This window comes from Physeter macrocephalus, chromosome 11 (assembly GCF_002837175.3).
Source record: "Physeter macrocephalus isolate SW-GA chromosome 11, ASM283717v5, whole genome shotgun sequence".
NCBI lineage: Eukaryota > Metazoa > Chordata > Mammalia > Artiodactyla > Physeteridae > Physeter > Physeter macrocephalus.
This window is the reverse complement of record NC_041224.1, coordinates 147,487,140-147,505,457: the sequence shown is the minus strand read 5'-3', so window position 1 is coordinate 147,505,457 and position 18,318 is coordinate 147,487,140. Positions and strand designations below refer to the sequence as shown.

The following is an 18,318-nucleotide window of genomic DNA, read 5'->3' as shown; positions in this document are numbered from 1 at the left end:
TTAACAAGTCAGGCTATGGTCAGACTAACAGATTAATCAACAGGAAATGACAGGCCAGGAAAACAATAGTAATAAAATCAGATCCATACCTATTTAGCTGTTTAAAAGTTCCTACTTATGGGGGTGGGGGGGGTCTCTATTTCAAGTTTCTCATGTTATTAGATATGACCCACTTCTGAATTGCATTAAGAATCAGAAAGTAATGAATGTTTCATTATGATGCATAAATGACAATTTTTTTAAATTAATAATGCTTCATAGACGCATCTGCAGAAGAAAACTGGAAAATTCCAAGTCCAATACTGACCTAAGTCAATTATTCTCAAACCTTCCTGCCCAAAATCATCTTTGGCAATGCTTTAAATTCTATAGATTTTCTTTTGGTACCTGATTTTATAAAGTATCTCTCTCCTTTTATATACAATATTCATTTGTCTTATGCCCCAAGTCAACCCAAACACAAGGTCTAAGCCTTGGCTCACTGTCCCTGGGATTTACTATTTTCCTCATATGTCAATTAAAACTCTCTTTTCTACAAATCAACAATTATCAATGTAAATAGTTTCATTTTGCTATCACTTTACCACCCTGTATTACTGCACCATTTGTATAACACTTAAAACTTTTCCACTTTCTTAACTATAGTAAAGTATTCCATAACTATAATACCTACATATCTGTATGTAGAGGCAGTTTTCTCCACAGATCTTAACAAGCCCTAGAGAATATGAGAAGCAGTTTCCCATATATACTTTACTTTAAACCTATGCCTCAAAAATCTCAAATTCTTGTCCTTAGTTACTACACTACAAACAGCATCTTCTGACTCTAACAACACCAGAATTAAGCTAGAAAACAAGAATTTAGATAAAGCAAAACCCCAGTACAGTACTGTTCCTTAATAATGCTCCTAAAATAAGATACAATAAAAGAGAAAAACAGCATGGAAATAAACCATGACTGGGTCAGATATCTAAAAGTTATATTTGGTTGCTTTCTGTTATCATCTTTGCAAAGGTAATTAGATTCAAATCATTACAATATATAACAACACTTAATGAATATTTATTATGTGGGCACACTCACTCAACATTTACATTTATTATTTCACTTACCAAAACAACCCTCTAAGGCAGGCAATGGATTTTTCCCCATTTCATGGATGAGAAAATTGAAGCTTAGAGACGTTAAGTAACTCTAAAACCTACACTTACCTCAGGTATAAACCCAGGTGGTCTAATCCACAGCCTACCTACTATTCTGAATGTCTCTGTGAACCTAAAACATAATATTGTTCATGAAGGTATATGTCTTATTTTTACAATAGCTTCATTTTTAATATTTAATAGCAAAATAATCATAGTATTTGGGGAGAATACTAATTTTTGCTTTCCAGGTCTCTAGTATATCACTACAGTTTAAATTTAAAAAGAAAAAGGTAATACCTTGAAACCTCTAAATCTCTATTATTCTTCTAAGCTTGACTGTGTGAATCAGTTATTACACTTACATGTGTGTAATTTTTATTCTAAATCTTAAACATTTTGCAATTTGAACTCTGCAGCATTTGACAGTGAATGAAATAAAACTGCACAAATTTTGCAATGGAAGTAACAGACATTTATTATTTCTATTTACACTTGGTATGAATGTCAGTGTCTTCTAGCAGTTTTTCCTGTTTGAAGCAAGGAAGACATTTCAAATCAATAATTTTGCTGTCAGTAACAGGTTGTAGAACATGAATACAAGCAATGAGAGAATGGTAAACATGAGGTATGTTCCTGAGATTGGGATTATTAAGATTTTAGAGCTGAAGGAGATTTTAGAAAGCATCTCTTCATCTTTACATTTTACAAATAATGATACCAAATGCTCACTGGAAAAATCCAAACTAGAACTTATTCCAGGGTTCTTTCCCCATACAGTAGTAACAGAATCAAGACTGATCTTTGCTATCATAGATTTTCTGAATAAGATAATATAGTCAGCCAATCTTTTAATGTGGAAAGAAAAAGAACAAAAAGTCAGAGGTGATAACTGGGAAATATATATATATATAATTTTTTTTTACATTTTAAAGTATACATATATATATTTTAAAGGCAAATCCAGAAAAAATGAATTAATTTTCATAGTAGAGATTACTGTAGGAAACCACTATTTCTACAGCAAAAAGCTAAAAGAGGCTTCCCTGCTGGCACAGTGGTTGAGAATCTGCCTGCCAATGCAGGGGACACGGGTTCGAGCCCTGGTCTGGGAAGATCCCACATGTCGCAAAGCAACTAGGCCCGTGAGCCACAACTACTGAGCCTGCGCGTCTGGAGCTTGTGCTCAGCAACAAGAGAGGCCGCGACAGTGAGGACCGCGCGCCTCGATGAAGAGGTGCCCCCGCTTGCCCCAACTAGAGAAAGCCCTCGCACAGAAACGAAGACCCAACACAGACCAAAATATAATTAATTAATTAAAAAAAAAAGAAAAGCTAAAAGAATATAAAGGTGTTATACAGACTTCCAAAATATCATTTGCAGGGGAAAGACCACTATTTCCCAAAGAAGTGTTGAACAGAATTCTGGTATGTCTTGAAAAACTGTTCCATTCTTAAAAAGTTTTGGAAACACTAGACTAAACAAATTTCAACAGGCTCCACAACTGTAACACTATTCACATCTGTAATATGTTAATATGCTCTAGTATACTGTTAATCTCCATAAGGAAAGATATATTATATACCACTTTCCAAATTTATTTGACCACATAAAAATCTCTTTACATCATACCTATTGTAACATTTCCCTGAGAAGTGCTAAACTTAGGAACAAAACTTAGGAAATACTGGGAGGGATCGTTTGTAGAAAAAAAAAAGACTAAAGACTCATAGCTAGAGACTTCCCTGGTGGCACAGTGGTTAGGAATCTGCCTGCCAATGCCGGGGACACAGGTTCGAGTCCTGGTCTGGGGGGATCCCACATCCCGTGGAGCAACTAAGTCTGTGCACAACTACTGACCCTGAGCTCTAGAGCCTGTGAGCCACAACTACTGGGCCCCTGAACTAGGACTACTAAAGCCCGCACACCTAGAGCCTGTGCTCTGCAGCAAGAGAGGCCACTGCAATGAGAAGCCCACCCACTGCAACAAAGAGTGGACCCCGCTCACCGCAACTAGAGAGGACCCACGCACAGCAACGAGGACCCAGGGCAGCCAAAAATAAAAATTAATTAATTAATTAACTTGTTAAAAAAAGACTCATAGCTGATCAAAACTTTAAATAAAGCAACATAAAAGAACTACTGTAAAAACTAGTAAAATCTTTCTATTACATGCATACTACTGTTCTAAAATATCCTTAGATAACCACACTTATGCAGTGTATGAAAAAGTGGAAGTCAGTCGTTGTGAGTGCTCCTGATAAATTAACCACTGTTGATATTAGGGGGCCCTGAGTTTAACCCACTAGTTCTCACACATTAACTTGTTCCAGTCCCAATTAGAACTATCTGCCAGAGGACCACTTTCATGGAATAAGCAGGAGAAAGGAAATAGGGCAGATAAACTATACTCTTAGGGGGGAAAATAAGAAAGCAAAAAGGCATAAAGACTTAAGAAAACCTCTAAATTCTGCCCTTCTAGTGGCAGAAACCCCTCTTCTTTTGAAGGCTTCCCTATCCCCTTCTGCGTGTGATTCTGGTGACGCTGCCTATTTAGTGTCCCAATCCCAAAACAGACATGAAATACAGACCTGGCCAATCACAGTCCTCACTTTCCTAGTCACAATGATTGGCCCAAAGATGGACCTGTGGGCCAAGCCAGGTGAAGAAGCAACCTGGAATTTTATATACAAATGCCATGAAAAAGAAAATCTCTCCTCTGGATTCACTAGTTGGGTACGGAAAACCTGATTGCCTATTACTATAATCTCCTAACCTGCACCCTCCCTGCCCCAATTCTGGCTACATGAAGTCAGCATGAAACATACTGAAAAATCAAAGCACTAAAACGGAGAATAAGTGTCCATCATTACAGTAATCCCCTGGACACACTGCTTGAGTATCTAAAGTCAGTTCCTCCTCTATACTCTTATGTAAATTAATAAATTCCCCTTTTCACTTAAGGTAATTGTGAGCTAGGTATCTGTCGTCTGCAATCTAATCCACGCATATAACTCAAGAAAGAGTTGTATCTCAAAAGAACTCGTAAAAATTAAAAAGATAATACCAAATGAAAGTAAGAATATTAATTACAATTAGTACAAACTTGTCTTCCAAAAAGGGTGTAATTTCTATCAAAAATTTTAAACGCAGATACTGTTGACCCCAAAATTCTATTCATAGTAATTTAACTTACATTTTTTTTTAAATTCACAAATATGCAATAATAAATGTACAATGTTATTATCTGCAACATTTGTCACATGAAAAATAAGAAACCTCTATGGACATCAATTGAGGACGGACTAAATATAGCGTAACTTATGATGCAATACAATAGAGCCATTAAAAAGAAAGATGTGTATCTATATGAATTAATTATTAAATGCCAAGGAGTATAATGTAGTGGTTAAGAGCTTACACTCTAGGAACAGACTACATGGGTTCAACTCACAGTTTGGCCTTTTATCAACTTGGCTTTTTATTGCAGTAATTTGAGCAAATTACTTAATCTCTCTCTGCCACAATTTCTTCAAATGTAAAATAGTGATACTATTATGAGGATTAAATAAATTAATAGGTTCTATGGCAGGCTCTAGAAAATTATTTCACACTTGGTAAGCTCTTGATAAACTCTGTATTATCATTTTCATTAATATGAAAAGTTGCCCAAGATATGATGGAAAAAGAAGAATATGTATCAGCAAAGATCACAAACTCAAATACCTATGAGGTGAGGCAGATAACAAATAGGTTAAGTGGGAATTGTGGCAAACTGGAGAATACATGCCCTATCTCAAGGGGACAGCCACTCTAACCAACTACTGTCCTGTGGGAAAGAGGATGCAGTGTTACTGAATCTTAAAAAGCTAAAAGTACGGGTTTATATAAAATGTCATTTTTTAATGTTAGAAACATACTTTTTTGTAAAGACACAGTATGGGCCTAATGAACATGTGTACTGGTCAGTTATGGCCTGTAGTCTGCCAGACCGCCACAAAAAGGCATCTCCAGTAGATTAGAAACTAGAAGTGGAGAAGGGAAAAAGTGTGTAAAGTCACAACTGAAAAGAAAACACTATAGAGAACTATACTACCACACTCCACAATAAAAGATATTCAGAATAGAATATAGAAATGTAATTGCTCAGAGTACAGTCAGACCTGTTCTCGAATCTGGCAGGGCCACTGGTGTAATCTTGAGCAAGCTACCTAACCAATTTCTCAGGCGGTGTAAACGGAGTAATATATTACCTTATAAAGGCTGTAAGGATAAAATAACATGGGCAAAGTGCTAAGCACAAATAGAACATATTTATGCCATATATATGTATGTATATATATAAACTCGACAGATGTTAGCTATAATTACTTAAACCTGAATGAATAAAATAATTAAATTATGTTCAATATTTTCTATCTTAGCAGGAAATGTGTAATGGTTTAAAAATTTGTGTCAAAAATGGCTTGATGTGAGAATGGTTTTGGTGCTTATACTTATCTACAACAAAAATAAAATACAGAAGCACTTTATTCCTTGAAATGCAACATAAACGAAGCATGATTTGTCAACATCTAACTTGACTAAATAGTGTGTTCATGTTAGTGCTAAAATATAAGCTCCAAGAGGATAAGGACTGTGTATGTTTTATTCACTATTGTACCCCTCACTTTAGCACAGAGCCTGGCACATAGTAGGTGTTGATTATTGAACACATTATTTCCTTTCTCCCTCACATTAACTATGTAAGGTAAGCATAATTTCCTCCATTCAACGCTAAGGAAACTGAGGTTTAATGTGGTTAAGTGTCTTGAAAGTGGTAGAAGATGTAGAACTTTTGACTCCTATTTTATGCTATTTTGACCTTCAGAATTAACCTTCAAAATAACCTTCAGCATTTTCAGAATCTTTTACCTTTAATTTCAATTTTTCATTTTTTAAGATGACAGTTTAAAAAATTACTGTAAAATTACTCTAAAATCATCCTCATAAAGATTATGCCCATCAACTAAGAATACATATACAAATTAATTAGAAAATAGATAAGAAAATACATAAATACATAAGGGAAATATAAAGAAAATATATAAAATATTAAATTTGATAGTATAAAATATCTCAAATAGACATCATTGATATCATCCTATTACCAGTAATATATATATATATATATAGAAAAATACTAAACCCCACTCCATCTACCCTGAACTGTCTTTTTAGTAATAATTGCGAAGTTCTAGTTTATCTAAATGTTTCTCAGTAGCTGCTTCCTAAACTACTGTCACACCGTCCAATTTTTTTTTAAATTAAACATCTTCTATGCAAATACTTCATTAATAGGTGCTATGACAAAAGGACACAGAAGAAGTGAAGAACACCATCACCTGTTTCAAGAACTTTAAAATCTACTTTAAGGAAGATGTTTATACATGAAGCTATTAGCAAATTATGCCAAAACAGCATATGAAGAGGAAATGAAGATTACTGAGTATACAGTTAACCCTTGAACCAGAGCAGTTTGAACTGTACGGGTCCACTTTCACCCAGGATTTTTTTCAGTAAGTACTATAGTACTACACAATCCAAGGCTGGTTGAATCAACATATAAGGAACCTTGGATAGGGGAGAATCACAGCTATGGAGGACCAATTACAAAGTTAAACTCAGGTTTTGGACTGTGGGGGTGGGGGACGGGGGGTTGGCACCCCTACTCCCCCCCAACCCCACTGTTCAAGAGTCGACTGTATAATCCAAGTTAGACATACATGGTAGGTGTTTTCACATACATTATCTCAGTTCTTTTTTAAAATTTATTTATTTATTTATTTGGTTGCACCGGGTCCTAGTTGCAGCAGGTGGGCTCCTTAGTTGCGGCTCGCCAGCTCCTCAGTTGCAGCTCACCAGCTCCTTAGTTGTGGCACATGGGCTCCTTAGTTGCGGCTCGCCAGCTCCTTAGCTGTGGCATGCGAACTCTTAGCTGTGGCATGCATGTGAGATCTAGTTCCCTATCAGGGATCGAACCTGGGTCCTCTGCATTGGGAGTACAGAGTCTTAACCACTGCACCACCAGGGAAGTCCCGTTTTTTTTGTTGTTGGTTTTTTTGTTTTAATATTTATTTATTTATTTATTTGGCTGCATCAGATCTCAGTTGCGGCACATGGGCTCTCTAGTTGTGGTGTGTCGGCTCCAGAGCTGCAGGGCATGTGGGATCTTAGTTGCCCGACCAGGGATCGAACCTGTGTTCCCTGCACTGGAAGGCGGATTCTTGACCACTGGAAATCCCCTCAGTTCTTAACAACTCTGTGAAGTAAGCACTGCCATCTTTATTTTGGAGAAGGAAATTGAAATTCATAGAGGTTAAATGACTTTCCAAAATAAAGGGCATATCAGGATCTGAGATCTGAAATACAAGTCTGACTCCAAAGTCTTTTTTCTTTTTTTTCTTTAAACTCCATCCTGCAGCCTCTCACATGTACATGATTACAGGGTGTAGCAACATTTATAAACACTAAAGGAAAAGAAAGAAAGACATCATTGTAGAGAATAATTCCTAGGAAAGATTTTGTTGAGGAAATGAAGTGTGAGCTGAGTCTGAAATTAAGTGTAAAACTGAAACTACTGTTAATTTTGTGATTAATACCACAAAAATTTCTAAATGAAAAAAAATCTAAATATTTTTCCCTTCGGTTTACACTGACTGGACCTAATCGCTGAAATTTTTCATCCTTTCTTCCATTTCTTATCCTCTTGCATTTTTAATGTATAATCTACCCCTCCCCCATAATCATTCCCATTATAAAGCCAAAAAAAAAAAAAAAAACCAAACCTAAGCCTGATATCCTATATTTCTCTTTCCGGCTGGTCAAGATACTAAAGGATATAAACCTATATTGCCATATGAGCATCCTTCATGTTAGTGGTGAGAAAAGCTGAGAGAGAGTTAAATAATACTGCTCAAAGTTACAGGACTTTACTGGCCAAACTAGCATTAGATAGAGTCTTCTCGAGTTCCTTCTGTGGCCCTGTGCTCCTTAATTTTTTCTCACCAAAGTAGCGATAACAGAAGAACAATGAGGTCTGGAGTTATACAATGGGTTCACTTGAAATTTCTTTGAAGTCTGATTTTGTCTAAAAGCTCCTTTTAAAATTCTACATTCATGCCTAATTTACTCATGCTTACTGTAATATTAAAGTGGTTTAAATTATACACTCTAAGTAAAATTGATACTTCAAGAATTATTATGTTTGTTCCCATAGCTTAGAATCCTTAGAGTATCCCCTGAACACAATGTCATGTATCCCAACTTGAGAAGCAGGGCACGAATTGCATAAAGTTCCTTCCACATTTGCTTGCTCCTTTATTTGTCAAATCAGGACATTTTTTAAAGCATAGTAAATTTAATTCCATTCTTTCAAAACGTATACTTACTGGCAAAACTATTGTAAAAGTTGTTGGAATTGTTTATTTTAATTACAATATATTCAAGAAGTTCTACTTACTTAGTTTAAATCAATTAAGTACAAACTCACTTATGAACTCATTAAACAACCTGGACGGAATTTCTACATCACAATACCTCATTAGACATGTGCTTTTCCGGGAGGTCGCTCAAAAATTAAGTAAGGTTTCATGCTATTCATATTAAATACAGATCCAATTACTTTTTATTTTTAACATCTTTATTGGAGTATAATTGCTTTACAATCGTTTGTTAGTTTCTGCTTTATAACAAAGTGAATCACCTATACATATACATATACATATATCCCCATATCTCCTCCCTCTTGCATCTCCCTCCCACCCTCCCTATCCCACCCCTCTAGGTGGTCACAAAGCACTGAGAGATCCAACTACTTTTAAACAGGTTAAATAATCTTTTCTTCTTCCTTGGTATTCATCTTCTCCGCCCAGATGTGAAGGAAGAAACCCCTTGTGGTTGTTTTTTTTTTTAGCATTATTTTTTTAACATCTCAAATTCCAAATATGCTTAGTTCTTCAATCCTATTTACAGGTGCTAAGTATAGACTTTATCTATTTTACTCACTGTATCAAAAAAGCACTCTATTCACCTTAACCAGGAATCTCTCACCAGTAAGAGAAAAACAGATTCATTCATCATTTCCTCCCCCAATAACATACTGCTGATTCTCCACGACATACCTTAAAGTCAAACAGTCATATGTATCTTGAATATAGTTAAAACTCTTAACTATGCTTACATACTAGTAGTTTATAAAGTCTTTGGCCAGTTGTGATAGTATTAAATGTATTCAATAGAAGTTAATGTAATGATTTCTTACTTTAATCACTAATACATTGCTTCCAAACAAAAATTCATGAAAGAACAACCTAGTTTGAGAAATAGGCTTCTTTTTAATAACAGTCATATAGATCAATATTGGTATGTTTGCCAGTACACACAATTCCATTTCACAGGATATAGGTTTTGTTTGCAATAGTGATTTGCCTTACTTAATGACAATATCTATTCTCAAAAGATATATTTATATATCTTCATCAATAAATGGGCTTTTCATAAAATAATATTGACACACATAATGCACAAGGATAAGCATGAGGAATGAAATAAAATAAATGATTGAACAATTCCAGAGTCAAATGATTATTACCTCCTTAGCTCAGAACTTGTTTTTTTAATATTTTGAATGACTTTATTTATAAATGACTGAAATACTCCCTACATGTAACTAATATTTTTGGTTTCTAGTTTACAATTAGTCTTTTATCTAATCTTTATTATCTAGTTTTATATATGTCTAATAACTCTTCCTGATTACAAACCTACAATTTAGTGCAATAAAATGTATATTACTAGAGCAAAAACATAATTTTAAAATGCCCTTTCCTAAAAATTTGTATCCTTTTCTCATCCATGCCACTGTTAGTGAATATTTAGGTAATGGATTATCATCTTTAGCTAAGTGCTTTTGTATACCAAACATTAGCAGTGGCTAGCTAATATGATATTTAATAACCAATGAAACATAATCTATCCCACTCTATATCACAAACATATATGTATTCATTATTTTCCTGATGTTTCCATGGAACTTATAGTGGTAGAAGTAGTGTGCTCCCTTGATAAACAGCTTCTTTAGAAACAGACAAAAATAGGTGAAAAATGACACATTTGATATAGTGAGCCTGCTGTGTACTTGTTAAGACTGTAAGTATAATTACTACTGAAGTTGTAAAAAAATAATAAAAATTCCTACATCTGCCCCACATCTTGTTTCTAGTTTCAAAGCAACAGATATTTGTTTATTTGCCTGTTATTCATCATCACATTGTCTTTAATCTGTTAAAAATAGTAATAGAAGTAAAGAACATTAGATACAGATGCATTAAAAACTAGAGCTTAGATCACTGAAGACCATATAACTTTCATTTCTAACAAATCAACATAAAATAGTTACTAACAAAGATATTGTTTTTAGAGATCGACAATAATCTTCAACATAAAATGTTTCCATGAAAACCTATGTAAATGTTCCCATTTTCCTGAACAAAAAGATAATATAAAATATCCATGTTACATTAACTATCATACTCTGATTTCCAAGTTCTGAATGATTCAAGATAGTAATACAAAAAAGAAATGCCTTTGCTAAATATTTTCCTACCATATTCTTTCAAAATTCTAACAGTTATTTCATTTGATGCGAAGTTTCAATAGACTGCGTACCATATTTGCCAAATTCACAGCTGAGAAAAAGACTACAAAAACACGTAGAAGATGAAAAGTTTCCAAGTGGTATAAAAACTATCTTTCAAGACATAATCAAAGATGTCACAAAGAAATCAAAGATTTTAGAAATGACAACACAATTCACCAAAATACTAACATGTTGTAAAATGTGTGCATTTCCTCTAAAATATGTAAAACCTCTAAAACCTCTAAGTTTTCCTCTAAAACCTCTGTAAAACAGACTTAGATAAAATACTTAAAATCACTATTATGAAACATGGAGAGGATATTTTATAAAACAAGCCCTCCACCTTTAAGAAAGCCACAAATTATAACTCACAAAATCAAGGTTTTAAGTGTGGCCTCAATTCAATTTTCTTAAGTATGAAATCATAGTACTTAAGTTCAGTAAAGAATAATTTTACCTAGTAAAACTGCAGTACTTGGAAGTTCTACAAGACAAAATTGTGCAACATGGCTTATTTCTGTAGGTTTTCTTTGTGTGTACAAAATCACATGGAATATTAAGACCATAAATATTAAGCTGTTTGTAGTAAAATCCACTATTCAGACTGGGGACTGGTGCTCTTTCCTCTGATTCTACTCCACATTTCCAGGCTCTATCATAGAAGACAATACTTATATCACTAACTTTAAGTAAAAACCTCTCAGAGTTATTTCTGACTTCAAATATCCATTTTATCACCAACTCCTATTGTCCTCTGTTACCACTTGTCCCAAATGTGCAACTTCCTTTTCATTCCTTCACGTATATCCTTATTCCTGACCTTAGACTTCTCCCCCTAAACTACTGTACCTCATTCTCATGAGATAGTTTCCCTAGATTGTCTTTAATTCCACTGCCAAAGTTATCTTCTCTCATTGACATTCTGCTCGTGCCACCTACCTATCCTACCTGGGCATTCCAGGGCCTTTGCATTACATTTTTATTCTGCTCAAGAGCCTCACCCTCAGCAACATATTCATTTATAAAGTTGCCACTGACTTTCAACTCCCCTTTAAAATGTCAGTTTCTTCTTAGCCCTGGTAAATGTACCAAATTATCCCTTCAGGTAATCACATTTGCTCCTAATCCATCTGAGTATGGAATACCGTTTACATTTAGCTCTCAATCACACAAGTAATTTATTTAGACAATTTTAGCACAGTGATGACATACACTGTTTCTTTAGTTGTTTGCATACCAATGTCATCCCTATTGGACTGCAGAGACACAGATAAGGGCTGCATCTTTCAAGGCATTCTGTAGAACAGCTATCTACAATGTCACTTAACCCAGGTAAGATGATTCACTAAATAAAACTATTATAGAAAGCTTAAATAAACAAAAAAAATTTTTTAATCTCTATGGTTTAACTTTAAAATATCTATGACCTTTCATTTCCATGGACAGCTGACATACTTTGGTTTCTATTAAGCTTCATTCTCACTACTCTAATAATTTTCAAAGCACGGCTAGAATTTAAAGTGCAAGTTAAGGGTTGATACAGGGTATATACTTTTACACCCCGCAATTAGATTCTTTGAAAATCAGCAATGTCAACTCCAAGACTTCAGAGTTACAACTGAATCTTCACACAAGGCAAGAGCTTCAGCACCAAAAGAAGAGAACAGCGCATCTTCTAATGGGGGGGGAGGGTCCCTTCCCTGCAACTGGTTTAGACTAGTTTCTCGATCGCAGGGGCTTTCAAATAGGAAAATTCAATAAATCACCATTAACATTTGGAAACAATATCAGAGAAAGGCGACCCAGTTACTTAAAAGACAGGAAGGGGTACCATGGAAATCTTTTTCATAAAACTCAGCAACCAAATTAAGCTTTGCATTTTTTATCTCACCGAGAGATTTTTTTTTCTACCTAATAATAAAAGCAAGTCTCATTCAATTTAGTTCCTTCTCGAGCACCGTCTCAACCTGTCAGAATTGACAAGGGAAAAAAATTAAAAAGTGTGTGTGTGTGTGTGTGTGTGTGTGTGTGTGTGTGTGTGTTGGGGGGGGGGCGGGGGGTGGGAGGAGGACACCAGGATTCCCGTCTCCTGTCAGAATTGACAAGGGAAAAAAATTAAAAAGTGTGTGTGTGTGTGTGTGTGTGTGTGTGTGTGTTGGGGGGGGGGCGGGAGGTGGGAGGAGAACACCAGGATTCCCGTCTACCTCGCTTCTTTTTCCGAAATCAGCAAGTCCTGGATTTCCTTCACTCCGAACTAAGCCCTAAGGTTCCAAATATAGTTCTTTAACCCCCACCTCGCCACTCAATTACACAGAAACCTTACCAACTACAGAACCACAGCAGAAACCCCTACAAATAGGCTTGCTATTCATCTCCGAAGTCATGCCCTGCAGCAACTGCCTGTCGCCGAACTGAGGGATGTTACCCAAATACAGCGCAACGGAATCAGACATGCAGAGCACACACGGCTTCCGCGAAGGAGGGAAACGCGAACCGGGAAAAGTGCGCTCCTCACAAGCCTCGGGACCATTCGGGCGGGGAGGGGGGTCCCAGAATGGAGGAGAACAGAGGAGCCCGAGTGGGGGAATCCTTCCCTCTCAAGTAAAAAGGGCTGGATCCCCCGCCTGTCCCTCTAAGAAAACGAAGACGCGGGCAGAGGGCCCTTTGCTTGGGAAGGCGGAATGCAAACACTTTCCAAGGTCCGGGTGCAAGCCGATCCCCCACCTCCTGGGGGAGACGAGGGGTGTCCCGTGGGTGGCTGAGGGGATTCCCGGCTCGCGAGGAGCAGCCGGAGGCGAAGCAGAGTTTCGCCTAACGAACACCCGTGTTGGCTCCCACTGGTGCCCCGCGAAAGCACGGCTAGAGCAGAGCGGGGCCGCCCGGGTGGGGGGAAGGGAGAGGAGGGAGGGGGTGGAAATGGGATTCCCCCCTCTCTGGGACCAGCAGTAGCGGAGGAAGCGCGCGGGCCAGCCGAGAGCGGCGTGCTTCAGCCGGGATCCCGCCGCCTGCACTGGCAGCAAGGAACCCCGCAGCGGCCGCCGCACCGGCCCCTCTGTCCCCAGGGGCCCAGGACTTCGGCTGCGAAAGCACGGGGACCTGACATCCCACAGAGTCGGCCCCAACTCCCGGGGGACCCCGCGGGAACACCCCAACCTCCAGTAGTTCTCAACGGTTGTAAAACGTCCGCCCCCCCCCCCCAGTCCCCTTCCTCAGCCTTCCCTCCTCCCGAGGCCAGAGAATGGTCACCACAGGCGAGAAGCCTGAGGCAAGCCGGGGACAGCAGCCGCAGCGGTCCTGGACCTCCTCCCCAGGTTACCTGTGAGGACTCCGACCCGGATTTGATGGTCGTGGTTAGTGAGGATCATTCCCTCGGTCGCCATGTTTCCCAGCGCAGTCACCGCACTGACGGGAGCCGGGAAAAGCCAGAGCCCGGAGCGCGCGGGCCGGGAGCGCGCTCGCCTCGGAAAGCGCGAGAGCGCCCGGGAAGCCCGAGGCGAGCGCTCGGCTGCCTGCGCGAGTGAGAGGCCGGGCCGGGAGGGCGCAAGTCCGCGGGGGGAAGTAGGCGGAGTCAGGGCGCGCGACCCCGAATCCGGGTCCGAGACAGCGAGCTGAGGGTGGGTTACGCGGTGGCTGCTGAGGGAGAGCGTGCAGAGGCGTAGGAACAAGGCGCGAGACTCTTGTAGCTTTGCGGAGCGCGAGACCCAGGGCCGCTGGACGGCAAGAGACTGAGGGGAAAGGAGAGCACCAGCTCGGGAGGTCGCGGGGGCGGACTCGGGGACAGGGGCGGAGCTACACCGCGAATCGTGGAACTCGTGGAGTGAGGGGAGGAGTAAGAGCTCCGTTGCCGAGTGCCGGGAGCGGGAAGGAGCCGGCGCAGCCGGAGCAGGACCGGCGAACGGTCCTGGGCGCGCGAGTAGCGCGGGATTGGTTGGGAGAACGCGGGTGCTCGCGAGACATGAACGCTGCCTCAGCTGAGCTCCAGACAGAAGCAATCCCCTGCCGAGCCCGGCGTTTGTCAGCTACTCCGGCCGGCTCTTGGGGCAGCAAAGCAGCTCTCCCGAGGGGAAGAGGAAAGGCGCCAGGGACCCTGGAGGTGCCTTAGAAGGCTGCGTGGGTGGCAGAACCGCAGCTGCTGTGAGCCCGTGGTTGGCGAAGGAGGAGGTATCCTATCCTTCCTTATCTTCCCGCTTGCCGCCCTACCGTAGGATTTCCTAACTCCAAGACTGTACCTTCAGGAGGATCCTCACTAGCGAAGCTTAGGAGCCTGCGACAGAGCATCTTGAGGAGAGATAGCTGGCTTCTCTTTCTCCCGCTGTCGCATGGTTTTGTGGCATCAGGCTTTTTCGCTAAAGGCTCTGCTTTTAAGTGAAAGCACCAATCTTAGAGAATGAGATTAGAGAATGTTCCTCCCCCTTGAGCCACAATCACAAACCTGAAACTTGCCCGGTGGTGGTAATTTTCATTTCAGTATTTGTGGGATATGAGGGTACCATGAAAATAGCTTTTGTTGCCACTTATCTTCATGTGTCTTTCATAAAGTGTGATATGAATCACCTGTGGCTATTTCACATGGGTTTCTTAGTTCCCTTCTTTCTAGACCTTTCAACTTCTGAATAAAAAACATTATATACACACACGTATATGTTTTTTTTTTCTTCTCAGCTTTGGTAAAACCGGGAAGCATAAAAATGAAAAGCAAAATGTCAAAAATATGTATAATCATCAACATTTGTATACAATTAAAATCTCAGTTTGATGGTTATAAGTTTTATTGTGCCAACTAGAACGTGGACTTACACTCTAACTGAAGATTCACATTGTTATGTATTTCATTTTAAATAATGGGAGTACAAAGGGGATGATGGGTGGAATTGAGGTGGGAGAAAATTAATTAGTAAAATTTCTTTTTAGTATGTGTATTGCTAGTATTTTTGACAGTGGATTTAAAATTGAAGCCAGATCATGAACCCACCTATAATAATCTATCACCATAGAGCCTGGGAGCCAATGGATTCTTAACTAATTTCAAATGAGAGATATATATGTGAAAGTATGTTTTCTTTATTTCAAACTAAAGATGAGCAAATGGTTGGTTACATTACCTTTCTATCTTTATTCCCTCTAGCGCCCCCAAATTTCAAATGATTTTAAAATGTCTTGAATTTTCAGAGAGGTAAATTCTAATCCTGCCCACTATAGGTTTGGTAACCTTAAATGAATTAGGGTCTTTATCCTTTATAAAAGCTGGTAGATAAGCACCCTTTCAATTTAGAATGTTCCGTTATTATTCATGGAAAGAAACTGGCACTTTTGTTTCACAAATAACATAAAACAAGGGACTTTGTCTATCTATAAAAGCAGCAATGGTGAAATTTACATTGGGGGACTTCCCTGGTGGCTCAGCGGTCAAGAATCTACCTGCCAGTGCAGGGGACTGGGGTTTGAGCCCTGGTCCAGGAAGATCCCACATGCCACAGAGCAACTAAGCCCGTGCGCCACAACTACTGAGCCTGCACTCTAGAGCCCGCGAGCCACAACTACTGAAGCCCGCATGCTGCAACTACTGAAGCCTGTGCTCCGCCACGAGAAGTCACCGCAGTGAGAAGCCCACGCACCGCAACGAAGAGTAGCCCCCACTCAACGCAAGAAGAGAAAGCCCGCGCGCAGCAACGAAGACCCAATGCAGCCAAAAATAAATAAATAAATAATAAATTCATTAAAAAAATTTTAATTGGGAAGGGTGAAGATGAATTAAGCCTTTTAAAGTATATGGAGGTTAGTTTGTTAAACCTGCTAAAATTGCTGAAAAGAAGTAATGTTAATAGAATTAAACTGGACAATTATAATAGATGCTTGTCTTTCAACAATTTTCCTCAAGTATATTCATCTCAGCTGAATTTAGGAAGCTCTAACAAAATATACACAGGAAAAGCCTAGTGACCTTGCTGTCTAGTGGGACTTTTTGTTTTACTGCTGGTTATTGAATGAATATTGCAGTATCCACATGCTTTTTAACTCCTGTTACCATGTGACATTTATTCAGAATTCATCTGGGAATCAAGTGTTACAACAAAGAAAACTTTCTGGAAAGTAGGAAGAGAGTAGCATTTCCAAAGATTGATAAATGTCTCAGGAACATATTTGGGGGTGGGGGGGGCGGGTAGAAAGTGGAAAATTTCAGAGGTTGTATATAAAGCATTAGAAGTGCCCAGGGATTTATTATCTCCATTCCTGAGATTTTAATGAAAATTGAGTTTACACTAACTGAGAACATAAAAGATGGGTAAACACTTGGCTGTCATAATGACTTTCATTATAAAGATGAAAGTTTATCAGTAGAAGTGAATTACTGAATGAAGGACAGTTGAGTTTTTCTGGTACTGGTGTATTTACATTTAGTCCTCCTAGTACTTTAGTTTTCCTGTGGTTAATCACACTTTTAATATAAATAAGGCAAAAGTTTACTGGCTTTTCTGGGGTTAGACTCTCCTCATTAGCACTAGATGTAAGCAAGAACAAATTTGGTAATGCATTATTCTTCCACTAAGGCTTATTCTACTCTTGCCTCTTTCCCGATTGGCTAATAGCCACAACTGAGTGGATTACAAATGGGTGCAAGCAACATTTTGAATATACTTAATGCCACTGAACTGTACACTTTAAAATGATTAAAATGGTAAATTTTGTTAGGTGTATTTAGCACATTCTTTTTAAAAATGGATGTAAGGTGAAGCTCTGGTTGATTTTAACATAGTATTTTCCCCAAAGGAAGGGTAATAGAGTTAAGATGAACTTTTGACTGACTGAATTAGGCAATGTATTAGTTCCTAGGGCTGCCGTAACTAAGTACCACAAACTCAGTGACTTAAAACAACAAGAAATTTATTCTCTCATGGTTCTAGAGGCCAGAAATCTAAAATCAATGTGTCAGCAAAGCCATGCTCACTCTAAAGTCTCTAGAGAAGAATTCTTCCCTTGCCTCTTTCTAGCTGCCAGTGGTTGCCTGCAATCCTTGGAGTTCCTTGGCTTACAGTTGCATCACTCAGTCTTTGCCTTTGTCTTCACATGGCCTTCTTCCCTGTGTGTATTTTTACTTGCCCTTCTTATAAGGATACCAGTCATTGGATTTAGGGCGCATATTAATCCAGTATGACCTCATCTGAACTAATCACATCTCCAAAGACCCTATTTCCAAATTCCAAGGTCCTATGTGGATGTGAAATTTGAGGGGACACTATTCAACCCAGTACAGGTGGTAATAGATTACTATGTAAACATATAAATTACAAACTCAGCCTATTAGAAAAGAATGTTCAGAAGTTTCTCTAAAAGCTAGATTTAGGGACTTCCCTGGTGGCCCAGTGGTTAAGAATCCACCTGCCAATGCTGGGGACACGGGTTCGATCCCTGGTCTGGGAACATCCCACATGCCGCGGAGCAACTAAGCCCGTGCGCCACGACTACTAAGCCTGCACTCTAGAGCCTGCGAGCCAC

General features: G+C 39.0%; 1 protein-coding gene across 14 annotated transcripts in view; it reads right to left on the bottom strand.

The window, feature by feature from the left end:
- Nucleotides 1–14,734, bottom strand: part of GPHN (gephyrin) — a 651,195-nt gene extending 636,461 nt beyond the window's left edge. For all 14 annotated transcript variants that reach the window (XM_055088534.1, XM_055088535.1, XM_055088537.1 and 11 more), the window contains exon 1: nucleotides 14,141–14,734. In XM_055088534.1, the coding sequence (XP_054944509.1) occupies nucleotides 14,141–14,204 (64 nt within the window). In that variant the 5' untranslated portion in view covers nucleotides 14,205–14,734. The remainder of the gene's footprint in view (nucleotides 1–14,140) is intronic.
- Nucleotides 14,735–18,318: the final 3,584 nt, after the last annotated feature.